The 14,408-nt window shown below is 35.1% G+C and overlaps 1 protein-coding gene across 1 annotated transcript in view; it reads right to left on the reverse strand.

Annotated features, from left to right (window-relative positions):
- Positions 1 to 10,760: 10,760 nt before the first annotated feature.
- Positions 10,761 to 14,408, reverse strand: part of Slc45-1 (Solute carrier family 45 member 1) — a 32,956-nt gene continuing 29,308 nt past the window's right edge. The window contains exons 2-7 of the mRNA XM_014237444.3: positions 12,301 to 13,113; positions 12,028 to 12,230; positions 11,606 to 11,953; positions 11,410 to 11,540; positions 11,178 to 11,352; positions 10,761 to 11,099 (exon numbers count right to left, since the gene is read on the reverse strand). Coding sequence (XP_014092919.1) covers positions 10,878 to 11,099; positions 11,178 to 11,352; positions 11,410 to 11,540; positions 11,606 to 11,953; positions 12,028 to 12,230; positions 12,301 to 13,066 — 1,845 coding nt within the window. The 5' untranslated portion in view covers positions 13,067 to 13,113 and the 3' untranslated portion in view covers positions 10,761 to 10,877. The remainder of the gene's footprint in view (positions 11,100 to 11,177; positions 11,353 to 11,409; positions 11,541 to 11,605; positions 11,954 to 12,027; positions 12,231 to 12,300; positions 13,114 to 14,408) is intronic.

The following is a 14,408-nucleotide window of genomic DNA, read 5'->3' on the forward strand; positions in this document are numbered from 1 at the left end:
GTAAACGGTATAGTCCGGAGGCTACTGACGCCAGTCGCCATTAAAAATTTAGTTGCTTATATCAAAAAGTGGCATAACGAGTGTTATCTGAATTCTGAGCCTGATAATTAAACAAGTTACTAAAATTAGAATTGGAATCCGCATTTAGCCAGCGACTTTTTTCTGTCTTTTTATCTCAAAAGAATGTTCGCAAGAAGTATTCGCCGAAGCTGAGACCTATTTTGCAAAAGGCAAATCATATTATAAATATCGAGTTGAATAGTTGGAAGTTGAATAATGAAACTGAAATTTGTCGAAAAAAAATTTCTTTTAAACAATACGATTTATGTGGTAGTAATTTTGCTCTGTACGAGAAATTAAAGTATGTACTTGAAGCTAAAGGGAATTACTAATTACCCTGCAAAAACCAATACCACATTAAGTACTAGGACAGGACCACGCTACGATGTAACCAACACTAGTAACCGTAGTGAAATATATAAATATAAAAATATACGAATATGTGGAGTTAAGTCAGTCGGAAATTTCAAAATCATGAATATCCGTTGCATGGGAAGCTTTTTTTTAAGTTATGGTCCGATTTTGACTATTATTGGATGTACTTGTAAGATGAAATATATTGAGGGCACTACTTGAGCAAAGTTTTAACCCGATACATTAATTCTTGATTTGTATATTGGAAAGTGAAAGAAAAAGATGAAATTTAAAATTGCAAAGGCGTGCTTTTTTTCTGGTTTCGCCTATATTTACATTGTGATGTAGGAATATTAGGGTAATATTACATACCAAGCTTGGTTAAAATCGGTGTAGTAAGTCAAGAGATATGGATTTTCTCTTACATGTGGGCGGCGCCACGCCCATCGTTTAAATTTGACACCGTCTCCTATAAAGCCTTCTCGTACCATATCGGATGTAAGATTGTATCTCTGGAGCATTTAGTTATTGATTTATCTCGCTTTTACTAGTTTTTAACAAAACCGTTATGTAAAAAGAGGGCGGGGTTATAATCCGATTTTATCCATGTTCACACTGTGGGTAAAGGTCCTTAATAGATTTGTCCTAAGCGAATTTAGATGATATAGCTTGAATTGCTGGGAGATATGTTTATTAAACTTATTAGAGGCCGGGGCTACGCCTACTTTAAAAAATTGCTTAGCCCTCAAGTGCCCCTTCCTACTGCAATCCCCTGTACCAAATTAAAGTTTTTTTTAACTTAATTTGGTGCTTAGTTGTGACATTTTATATGTTTTTGATTAAGGGTGTGGCAGTATTTCGATTGCGCTAATTTTCAAGCTCGTCCTCACTTTTTCGCCAGAGAACACGTGTACCAAGTTTCATTATGACTTCTAAATTTTTACTCAAGTTACAGTTTGCAGGGACAGACGCACAGACAGACATCCGGATTTCAATTCGTCTCGTCATCGTGAATAAATTACAATCAAATTTGGTATCTTCTTGACTTATATTGAAGGCCATCAATATATACATACAAGTATATACTTGTATATATATATTATATAATATATAATGTGAAAAACGTCAACCAGAGGATCGGAGTTCATTATATTATTGATATGAGGTTTAGACCAAGGTATAGATCAATTCCATTCTAATTAAGTACTAAACCAAATAATTTTTAAGAAAACTTGACCTTTCTCATGTATGCTTGAGAACATATTTTCAAGCAATTTTTTAAATACAATACATATATAACTCACATACTGAACGACTTATTAGGCATCAAACTTGTTGGACAAAAGGAAATCATTGCATACGAGTACTATCCCCAATCTATATGAAGTAAAGTCAAAAGGATGTTCGAAAATTCTAATATTAGTTATATATGGCTGATCAAGTTTTCATCCGATTTTATCTATTTTAGGCACAAAGATGCACTGTTAATAGAATAACACGCTCTCTCATTATACTCTTGGTACCTATTGCCACAGAGTATAATAGTTTTGTTAACCTAACGGTTGTTTGTATCACCTAAAAGAGTTAGATTAGAGAGTTAGATATAAGATTATATATATATATAAATGATAAGGATGAATAGACGAGTTGAAATCCGGGTGACTGTCTGTCCGTCCGTCCGTCCATCTGTACACGCTGTAACTTGAGACGTAGACCGTGTAAGACGGTTGGTAGTGCAGACGGGCGTAATCGGACCACTGCCACGCCCACAAAACGATATTAATCAAAAACAAATAAATTGTCATAACTAAGATCCACAATAAGATACAAGACCATTATTTGGTATACAGGATCACATTAGGAAGGGGCATCTGCAGTTTAAAAATTGTTAAAAAAGTGGGCGTGGTCCCGCCCCTAGTAGGTTTACTGTGGATATCTCCTAAACCACTAAAGATTTCAAACTTAAACAGTGGGCGTGGCAGTCAAGCAACAATGATTATATCGGCGTAAAACTTTGCGTGAATAATGGGTTTAAGTATCTTCCATCTTATGACCAAAAATTGTCTAAATCGAACCAAAACTGTTCAAGCCCCTAGGTACTGAATATGTGGACCCCATATAGTTAGTTGCACTTTTTCCGAAAATATCGGTCAACGTGTAAGATATATAATAAAATAAATAAATGGAACTCTCGATAATAGTATGTTTTTGTGTCAAAAATGATTTATATCGAATCAAAACATCCTATAACCCTCATATACCTATTATAAATAGTTTTGAACTTCCGGGTGACTGTATACCGCATATATCAGCCAATATGTGAGTTATCTCATTGAAAATGGGAAGGCGTGTTTTGCTCATAACAGGGCATCCTTGTGCCCAAAATGGATTAAATCGGGTGAAAATTTTACCTAGCCCCCATGTAACTAATAACAGGATTTTCGAACATTCGTCAGACTTTACTCCATATGATTGGTGATGGTATGTGAGGTACCTTAATGAAACAGTGGGAGCATTTTATTAGTCTGTGGCATGTTAGTAGTATGTAGTATTGGCAAAAATTGATAAAATCGGGTTAATGCTACCCTCTATTTCCATATACTACTTATAATACATCTCGTATGTCGGTCAGTGAGTATTAAAATTTATTTTATATATAAAATTGCTTCAAAATATGTTCTCTATGCTCGAGTATAGCTGAGCAATGTAAAAATTAATATATTTCTCTATCCCCAATATATATATGATTTCCGTCTTTCCTCTTGACTTTAAACCGTTCCGATTGATCAAAATGTGATATTTTAATGAAATTAAGTGGATAAGTTTTCTTGAAAACTATGTGGTTTAACGCTGAATTAGATTGAAATTAGTATATACCTTGGTCTAAACCTCATACCTTCATATAATGAACTCCGATTCTCTGGTTGACGTTTTCCACACAAGCCTATAATATAAAATTTAGCCACTTCGGTCGAGTTAATATCACATTCATACCTATGTACATCTCACTTCAAGATGTTTTTTGTTTTAATACAATTTTCGCTGACGCAAACTAAAATATTGCAATAAAACTGAGACTAAGTTTACGGCCTTTAATATAAGTCAAGAAAATACCAAATTTGATTGTAATTTAACAACGATTTCATTTAATAATGGGTGTTTAATTCTTTTTCAACATTTTTTTAATATAAGGTTTTGGTATTTCCTGGCCTTTGATTCTTGTGAATCGCAAGAGTATGAAATTCTCGGTTCCGCCCTAGTACCCATTATCGGGGATATGACCCTAGCTCCAACATACTTTATGTAAAAGATTCAAACTTCAGTTTGGCTTTATATAAACGTAAAATATTAGATATACGATAGTTTAATGTCAAAAATGTCAGAAATCGGTCCACGAATTTCACCAGCTCCCATGTACTACTTATGGTATACTTATATTAATGAAATTAAAAGGACAGTTTTTCTTAAAAATAACGTGGTTTATCGCTGCATATGAATGAAATTGGTCTAGACCTCTAGACCTTTGTTTGAATCTTATAACCCTAATATACTGATTTCTGCTCTTCTAGTACAACAGCAACCTCATATACCTCACATATTAAATCTAACCCCTTTGTTTCAGTTTATATCACATATGTATATCATGTTTGAGTTAAATAGCTTCTTTTTATTAAAGCTAACATTTCGGAGAAAAAATAGTATTGACACTAAATAAATCTATGATCAATAACATAAGTTAATAAAATACCAAATAATAATCGAATAATAAATGTTGAATTCTTTCGCAACATTTTTATACTTTCGCAACATATTGCAACATAGTATAATTTTGTTCACTAAACGGTTGTTTGCATCACCTAAAACTAATCGAGATAATAGATAATATTTAGTGATAATCAGTGGATAGGTATATTTTCTCAGCCATCATGTTGAACTTATAACAAAATATACCAGATAACAATGCAAAAAAGTTTCTTTGAGTGCTGGACTTTATATAGAGCAAAAATATCTATCTAGAAAAAATTACGTGAAATAAATATTAGTAGTGTAGTATCAAAAAGGATTGGTAATAGATGAGCCCATCGGTTTAAATGCTATTGTCTATTGTTTCAGTTTTGCGACACATTTTAATATGAAAGGTATGAGGTGAACTGTAAACTCAAGAAAATTACATTTAGGCACTTTTTGGGATTTACCCAGCGCCGTTGGCAGCTTATGAAAGGTTTAGATATTAAGACAAAAAGAAGAAAATTTGCATACCTGCTCTACATATGGGTATGCCAAACTTAATTATATGTAAGTTTTTGTTAATTTAGCCTTTATGAGCAGACCATTCAAAATAGGTACCATAGACAAAAGCAATTTACGGAGGGGGTTTCCGAGCACTTAATTTCCATACAATGAAATAAACTACTAATTTCTAAAATATAAATATAACTAAATACTATGTTTCAGGACTTTTATTAAAAAACGAATATTATTTTATTTTTATTTTTTTTGAAAAGTTTATTGGTCGCCTTCAAAATAGTCTCCTTCCGCCTGAATACAACGTTTTGCACGTTCAAGAAGGTTATCGAATGACTTTTTTAGGTCATTTGTCGGTATAGCGTTGAGGATGGCGGTCGTCGCCTTTTGGATGGAATCAACGTCAGCATAACGGTTTCCTTTCGCTTGGTTTCGGGCTCATATTCAAAGCACCATATTTCGTCACCAGTCACAATCGAATACAAAAAGTTTGGGTCCTTTTTGGCCTCTTTAATGATGTCTCTTGAATGTTGAATTCTGCGGTATTTTTTGTGTTGTTTCAAAGTGTGCGGGACAAATCGAGCACAAACCTTTCTGAGGCTTAAATTTTATGTCAAAATACGATAAATCGACGTGATAAGCGATGATTTCGGCTCTTTTTTTAATGAATTCACGCACAATTTCCGTGTTTTTTTCGTTCACAACATCTTTTGGCCGGCCCGAACGTTCGTCGTCTTCCAAGTCCTCCCGTCTCTCTTGAAAACGTTTAAACCACCCGTGAATACGGCTACGGGATAGACAATCATCGCCATAAACTTGTTTCATCATTTGATGAGTTTTGGTAAAAGTTTTACCAAGTTTAAAACAAAACTTAATGTTGGCTCTTTGTTCGATGCTCATTTTCCGACCGACACTACAAATGTAATGTAACATGTAGCGCGATATCTCAGCTGTTATGCAAGTCAGCTGTTATATAAATTTTATACGACAACACTGAAGAATACACAATTGAGGGATAACAATTTCAGACAGATGGCGCCACTAGAAGCCACGTTGTTTCAAAAGTCCTGGAACTTTTGAATTGTACCTTGTCTTATGTTAGTGAATATCTAAGTAATATATAGGTATACAAAAGCACGTAAGCTGTGTGTACAAAAATATACCACAACAAAACTATTAAACTCTGTAGCAACATATTGCAAGAGTATAATAAACAGCAGTACACTGTGTTTGAAGTTTCAGTTACACTAGATTTTTTGACTACCAAAGGGCTGTATTCCAACTAATTTCAGTGTATTAGTTATATAGTGTTTAAACTATTGTTATATACAGTGGCGAGCAAACACATATACATATGTGCAACAGTATACTATAGTACCTATACACCGAACAGGAAAGGAGTCATAGCAAGGCCTCAATTATAGTGAAAGAGAGCAGCATCTAGGATCCCACTTTTCACACCCGGACGGACGGAATTATATAAGTATTTTATATACTAAGCCATTTATCATTAATTAATTATACCTAGATTAAGTAGAAGATCTGCATTACTAAGTTCTTCGTGCACACTCTTTATATGAAGATAATAATCACAAGATATTGTAAGTCACGCTAATTGTAGATTAGATTCCGATGTACGTATGTCTAACAAATTATCAATACAAATCAACATAGAACCAGGCGGGAAAATTTCGACGGACGGTCTTTTGAACAAAATCGAAATACTGTACCCAAATTCGCTTTGATGAGCAAAGCAGAAACTCTCGAGATCATAGATCTCGGCGCGAAAACCACGAGGTTCGATCTGCTGAGCAAGCTGTAAATATCGTTGAATATAGAACAAGGCGACAAGATCCCCAAATTCGCTCTGAAGAGCAAATAAGAAATACTTGAGGTCATTGATCTCGGCGCGAAGATACCGAGGTTCGATCTGCTAAGCAAGTTTTAAATAGTGGTCAACATAGAACAAGGCGACAAGATCCCCAAATTCGCTCTGAAGAGCAAATAAGAAATACTCGAGGTCGTAGGTCTCTATGATGAGCAAAACAGGAACACTAGGGATCATAGAGAACTTCGCGCAAGAAATCCTAAGTATAGGAATTTAGAGCGCATTCGTGATCAAATGTAAAGAGAACATGCAAGAAGAAATCCTGAAATAAGGAGAGAGGAGCATGATAGAGAAACTTCGACAGCTTAGTAGGAGGGGTATGAGGGAAGAAATTTGAATCAGAGACATCTTAGACAAAGTCCAGTTCGCCTTCGTAGAGATAACCCGGGCAATAGGCAAATTGAAAACGAAAGGCCGTCCCAACGAATCCGATTAACGAGAGAACATAATGTTATAGAAATTGATTATAGTGGCAATTTAACAGATTTCAAAGACATTTATTTCCAAAATATAAATAAGGGCCCTACTAAAATATGTATTTGCTGCTGCGGAATATGGTTTTCACACCAAGTTCGCAAATTAAATTTCGAAACTATTGCGCAAGGTCACCTGAATGATGCATCCGCCTTCTTTTTAATGCAAAAATTTCCTTCGGAAGATGGAAATTACAATTTTTGTGCTACTTGCAAAAATGCGATTGTTAAAAAGAACGTTCCAAAAATATGTTTAGCTAACGTTCTAGACTTTCCGGAAATACCGGATTGTTTGAAGGATTTAACCCCAATTGAAGAACGTCTCATTATTCTTGCCTTTTATGACAAACCGTGCAATACGATATCAAGGTCAGAGTTCTCTCAAAGGTGCTGTTGTTAATACACCAATTTCTGTTAACAATATTGTGACATCTCTACCAATTTCCTTTGATGAGTGATAGAAATTTACTTAAGAAGGCGTTTGGCGCAAAGATTATGGAAACTTTGCAATTTTTAGTGAATACCCCTCTGTACCCCCCACGTGAACACAATATACATATTGTATTAATGAGAACTGGATTTCAGAATTTAATAACCAAGAAGAAGTTCATTGGTTCAATCTGCCCATGCGACACAAACTACATGCTCTGAAACATTTAGCAAAATAATTCAGAAATTCGCCGTTTTGAAATAACATCGCGCACCGTTCCAAAGTTGTTCTATGATTACAAAATCTATTAAACGAAAACTTTGTTTAAAGCTTGACTAAACACGATGATGGTTACAAGGTTTTGAAAGGTGTTAGATCCTCTCCTGTGGACTGGGAAGCTGAGAAGAAAAAGGCAATCGCTATGATTCGCCAATTTGGACTGAGCTTTTAATCATCCTCTCTAAAACTGTTGATTCTAAAGATATTACGGAAGAGGAAGCCAACAATTTGACAACCCCTTGATACATATCGCTTACTTCGGTCAGACAAGGTTACTTGTGCTAGATATTTTAACTACCGCTATCGACAAATTCTTAAGCCTTTAAAAGATAACACCGGCATTTTTGGAGAGCATTTAGTCACAAATTTCTACTGGAGAGTGGAGTTTCAACCGAGAGGTTCCCCGCATGTACGTGGCATGTATTGGCTTAATAATGCTCACAGGATCAACCCCTTCAAGATCCTCAGGCATTCCCTGATGTCATTAGTTTTATTGACAAGTATATTTCTACACATGGTTCGGTCAACCATTTAGAAAATTATTTGGGTTATCAAAAGCATAACCACAGTCATTCTTGTACTAGGGAAATAAGAGGACAACAGTTTTGTCGGTGGTATACCATATCCACCAATGCCTTCAACGCAAATACTGTTACCTTTTACAGAAATAAGTCAAAATTCAGTAAGACACCAGGAAAACTTTTTTAAAATTCAAAACGCTTTAAATTCAAATATGACTACAGAAGATATTTCTAATTTATACGATTTTAAACTTTTTCTGTCTGATAGTGGAATAAATATGTATTTTGACGACTATTTGTTAGCCCTTAGATCAAGTTTAACAAAATCCAAAATTTTTCTAAAATGAAAATTACAGGATCGTTTTATAAACGCTTTTGGAACTCCATAGAGCAAATATGGATATCCAATATATACTGGATGCATATACTTGCTGTTCATATATAATTAATTATATTAACAAGTCTAACAGGGGAATTTCTAGGCTCTTAAATGAAGCTGGATCAGAGGTAAATGCTGAAAATTATACTGTTAAGCAAAAACTAAAACATATAGGTCATAAATTTATATCAGGCACAGAAATATCTGCATAAGAAGCAGTCGATTGCTGCATTGTGCTCCATCTTTCGGAAGCAAGTAATGCAGAAATATATATAAGTACTTCTCAACCTGAGGAACGTGTTCGAATGGTAAAACCTAGAGTGGAACTTCAGAACCGTCCTTCAGGTTCGACTGATATATATAATATATAAATATTTTAAATCTGTTAGAAGAGCACAAGACAGTGATCGTGAAGAAGAAGAGAGGGAAGACGATAATTTACCAGAAAGCGGGGTTGTCATGCCTCGGACGGTAGCGGTTTTGCTTAAAAAAACATACCAAACCTTGTATTATTCGGTATAAAAGGTTTAACCCAGATTTGGCCAGAGTTGAGTATTTCCGTGAAACGGTAATGCTTCATCGCCATAAACTTGTTTCATCAATTGAAACGTTTCGGTAAAAGTTTTACCAATTTTAAAACAAAATTTAATGTTGGCTCTTTGTTCGAAGCTCATTTTCGCACCGGTGACAAAAACATACTGACACTTAAAACTCAATAACTTCACTTCCAATAGATGAAATGTCATAAAATTTTTACTGGAAGTCGATAATGGATAGCAGATTCTAATGTACTAGTCGACATATAGATGGAGAGTTTACTTTGTTACTTTTTTACTGTTTACTTTGGAACGCACCTTGTATTTAGTATATGTGGCTAGGGAAAGTATAAGACCCGATTCAACTGTGTTTTGACATACAGACATACTATTATGAGGAAAGGTTTCTCTCCGAATTTCAATTATATATCTTACACAGCACAATTTTAAACTCCATACGATTCTTTCACTTTCTAGTACACAAATCAAGCACCAATGAATATAACGGGATAAAACTTTGCGCAAATAGTTCCTTTGAGGTATGTCATCTTGAGTTTAAAAATTGTCAAAATCTGACCATAACTGTTCTAGTGCTTTTGCGGAAAATATCGGTCAATCTGTGTGATATGTTATTAAATTTTGGAGAAAATGTTTCCTTGATAGTAATATACCCTTGTGTCAAAAATGGGTTGAATCGGGTCAATACTTCCCTAAGCCCTCATATACTTAATATAAAGATTTTCGAACTTCCATACTTTGCTTCGCTTACTTCCAACTTTCGCTTTGACAGTAAAGTTCGATGTATAGCTTTGTATTAGTTCGTTCACGTGGATTCTTTTACCAGTCGCTGGGAGCGAAATCTGGTGTATACGGTAGATGCTCAAGCAATTGGTACTTTAAATCGTTGAATTTTGTCATTGTTAAAACACCTTTGCAAGCAGGTGCATTGTCTTGATGAAAAATTATATTTTGTGCTGCAAACCAGGTCTTTTCTCACAAATTTTTTTATCCAGCTGATCTAAATGGATGCAATAATAATCAGAGTTGATTGTGTTATATTTCTGCAGATAATCAATCAACAAAATTCCTTTCGTATCTCACAAAACTGATGTCAGAACCTTTTTTGTTGATCATTGTGACTTCACCTGCTTTGGAGCTGAACAACAACCTTCAGTCCACTGTAGACGTTCTTGTTTCAATTGAGGATCATAGTGGTTGATCTAAGTCTCATCCATAGTTATAAAACGACGCAAGATTATTAGTTTTATTCTGCTTAAAAAGCTCCAAATGAGAAATTTTGAAGGTGAGGACTCCTTATACACTTCATAAGTTTATAAATTTCCTTTACTTTTAAAGATTTCAAACAAAGAATCTGATCACTGCGCGATTAACAATTTCTCTCATATTAAAATAATACTCTGACACGTCAACTTCAAATGGCTAGTAAACAAAGAGTTAATTGACAAAATGACTTGTTACTTTGTATTTGTTCTCACGACAGTTATACTAACTTGAGAAAAAAAAATTTGGAGCTAACTAACCTGTAAAACAACTACAATATTTCAAAGTACATACATTAATAAATTAAAAAACTGTTAATATTTAAAATTGATTTAATTCGAATAAATTTACAAGAAAATATTTTAAACTAATAATTTTATGGGACATGAGTAATTTTTGGTAACTAATCTATGTAGTAATGCTATTGAATCTTAAACGTATAAGACAAACATGGCTGATATTGCGGCGAAAAATGCTAAAAACGTAGACGCATATAATATAGCACACGTTGTCTGCATCCAGGAAATCAATGGACCTATAGACAGCGAGATTACCAGTTGCGCTATGAATACCATACTGCTTATGATGGCCACGTCGGTGCCTAAACCGCGAGCTTGTTTAAGTGGAACCGACTCACCATTGTGCATGCGAAACTACAGAAAGTCAAAGAAAATACATATGTATAGCGCTTTATAGAATTTAGTTATAAGCAGCAGTGGTAAAGTACTTACACAATCTTTAGCATGATAATTGGCCACTAAAATGTATGGGATTGTGGAAATAGTACCATATAATATGCCGGCTGAAGTACTGAATACAATTACACCCCACTTGGTTGGCCAAATGGCCAATATCAACATGCCGAAGCCATAATACACAATACCAGTAATATAGACAACCTTTGTACTGAAATTATATAAAAACCGAATAATGTGAATCTGTTTATAATCATATGTGCCTTACCCTAACAGCTTCCTTAGCTTTGTAACTGAAATCGAGTAGATGGAGCAGGATAGAGCATACACAGACATGCCCCAGCAGCCAAAACGAACGCCAGTCTCATATAACTGAGCTGCTTCTGTGCCGGGTAAAGCCTACATATATACAGAAAACTTTTTATTGAAATACATACTACAGATCAACCGAAACGGGAACTTACGGTTGGATCACCATTGAATACAGCTTCGCCTACAAAGTCCGTGAAGTATAAACAATACGTGACATGACCCATCCAGCAAAGCAGATTCGTTAAAGCGAGTATGCGCATTGATTTCGGCATGACAAAAATACTCTTCAGATACTTTGCCAAAGTTATAGGCGTATGCACACATTCATCCAATTCAATAGCTATAGTACTCTTGTTGTTTGTGTTATTTGATTGAGATGGCTCGTTTGATTTATCTGTAATTGCCATAGACGGTGAAAAACCATTCTGATAGCTCTCCATTGGAGTCATTGTGTTGTAATTCCTTTCCGCTGTGGCATTTTGTAGCTCCAGTACATCAGTCTTAATTTTAAAAAGCTCTTAATTAGTGTAAAGGCCTATACAACAGCTTTCTTTATACTATGTTAAACTGATACCTCTTTAATGTAGTAGACGGCATTATTCTTTTTACTGATTTCCTTCTTTATAGCTGACGCTGAAAGGGGTCTCAACATTTCGTCACGCTCGATCAGGTTTAGCGGAATTTCGCGAAACGTTGTAATGGTGACAAAGTAACAAACTATGAATATAATGGTTACCATTCCGAAAACGGTAGGAATATTACCGCCGAGTGCTGCACCTAAATACCAGTAAATACGACCATGAATACCGCACTTAGAATTTTAATAAGAAAATTTAATTATACAAACCAAATTTCGTCTTCTCCCAATCGATACCTCCAATAGCGTAGCCAATTGTACCACCGAAACCCGCAAGCAGTGAAAAAGTGGTGAGCCCACGAGCTTGATCCTCGGGTATACACACGTCCAGCATGTACGTACGAGCTGGTGTTTGACACGTATCAGCATCCAGATCCAACAACACCATACCCAAAATAGTCAATATTGCAGCAAATTTGAAATTAGACGGTAGTGGGCCCGCTGCACTGTCCACATCATTCGATATCAAAGCAGCCGCTAATCCATCATTCATAGCACTCAAATTGCTGGTTGGTGTTACATTATAACCGACATCACCCAATAATATCCCAAGATCGTTTCCCCATGGTACCAATATCAAACCAAGTAATATACCCACCGACAGGAAAGTTATAATCGGTCGACGTCTCCCCCAATTAAGTGTACAACGATCACTTATCGAACCTAATAGCGGTGAGATAAAGAAACCGATTATCGGGGAAACACCCCAAGCCATAGTCATGAGTTTGTGGTCAATGCCTATCTGTAACAATATCGGCGAAACGAATGACGTTTCTGCAGCATAGGCGAACTCAATGGCCATTGCAATAACGGAGAGCCGAAACATTTCGAAACGTGTCTTTCGACGAAAGACATGGGAATAGTCATATTTCTGATTACGTGCATGATTCTCGCGTGCTTTCAACATATACTTTATCATAGGATTCTTCGTCGACGACATACTGTGCTCGCTGGAGCCGGCAGCAATACCAACCATTTCTGCAGTTTATTTGTCTTGTCTGTGAGTTGATTTTATAATGCGACCTTGAAACAAAAATTAACAAAGGTATTTAATATATATATATAAAGCCCAAAAATTATTAAATCTAGACATCATGTGCTTAGCTTACAAATACGTCTCTATTCAAGATTGAATTTGAAGAACAAAGAAACTTTTTGTGTGAAATGAGTTCCAGGCGAAGCGGGAAATTTAACAGCATAGATATACATATGCGGTCTAATTGAATCAGTACGATTTTAATTCAAAATTTAATCTAAAAGCATTATTTCACACAAAAGTAAACCAATATATAGTAGGCTACGTTATAATATTTGAATCCATTGATCCCCATAAATTGATATACTACATATATTTATGAATATACATTGTGTACATTACAGCAGTATATATAGCAAGTATAAATATTTTTAAAATAGACATTCAAAACCTAAGCCTCTACCTGATTGAACTGAAGAGTACAGTTGACATATCTTGCAAATGAATTGTGAAATTAATTGTATTCCAATTGAGGAGGTGATATAGAAAAATACCTTTGCTTAAAGTTATACCGTAATGTATAAAAAGTTAGTTCGCATTCTCTATATGAGATAGCAGAACGCAGAAAAATATCACTGGTCTATAGTAGTTTTGTTGCCCTCGATATAAGATCGATTTTGGATATATTTTTACCCACACTTCATGAAACCATCAATGGTATTGTAAGATTTTCTCCCGTTTATCTTTATACAACATGCATTGCAACAATTTGCTAGACAGTATAATAGTTTTGTTCACCTAACGGTTGTTTACATCACCTAAAGCTAATCGAGATAGATATAGGATTATATATGATTAATGATCAGGATGACGAGGCGAGTTGAAAGTCGGGTAACTGTCTGTCCGTCTATCCCTCTGTTTGTGCAGCTGTAACTTGAGTAAAAATTAAGATGCAGAAAAAATTTGTCACAACGAATCACATTAAGGAGGGGCACCTGTGGTTTGTGAATCTTTATAAAGTGTTAAATGTATATTTATAATAAGTTTAATGTATAATTGCACAGGAAAAATGTACCATGGGCTTGGCGCCGTCCACTTTTAGGTAAAACTAACTCGAGACTTGCTAAACCGATTTCAACCAGATTCGGTACATAACATATTCCTATAATACTATGCGAAAATGGAGGAAATCACGCCTACTTCTCATACAACACAATTTTAAATTCAATCTCATTATTTCACATTCCAGTATGTCCAGTCCAAATAAAGCACGAATTAAATAAAACTTTGCACGAGGTGCCTTTCAGTGTGCCCCAATTGTCTAAATCGAACGAAAACTGTT

This window comes from Bactrocera oleae, chromosome 4 (assembly GCF_042242935.1).
Source record: "Bactrocera oleae isolate idBacOlea1 chromosome 4, idBacOlea1, whole genome shotgun sequence".
NCBI lineage: Eukaryota > Metazoa > Arthropoda > Insecta > Diptera > Tephritidae > Bactrocera > Bactrocera oleae.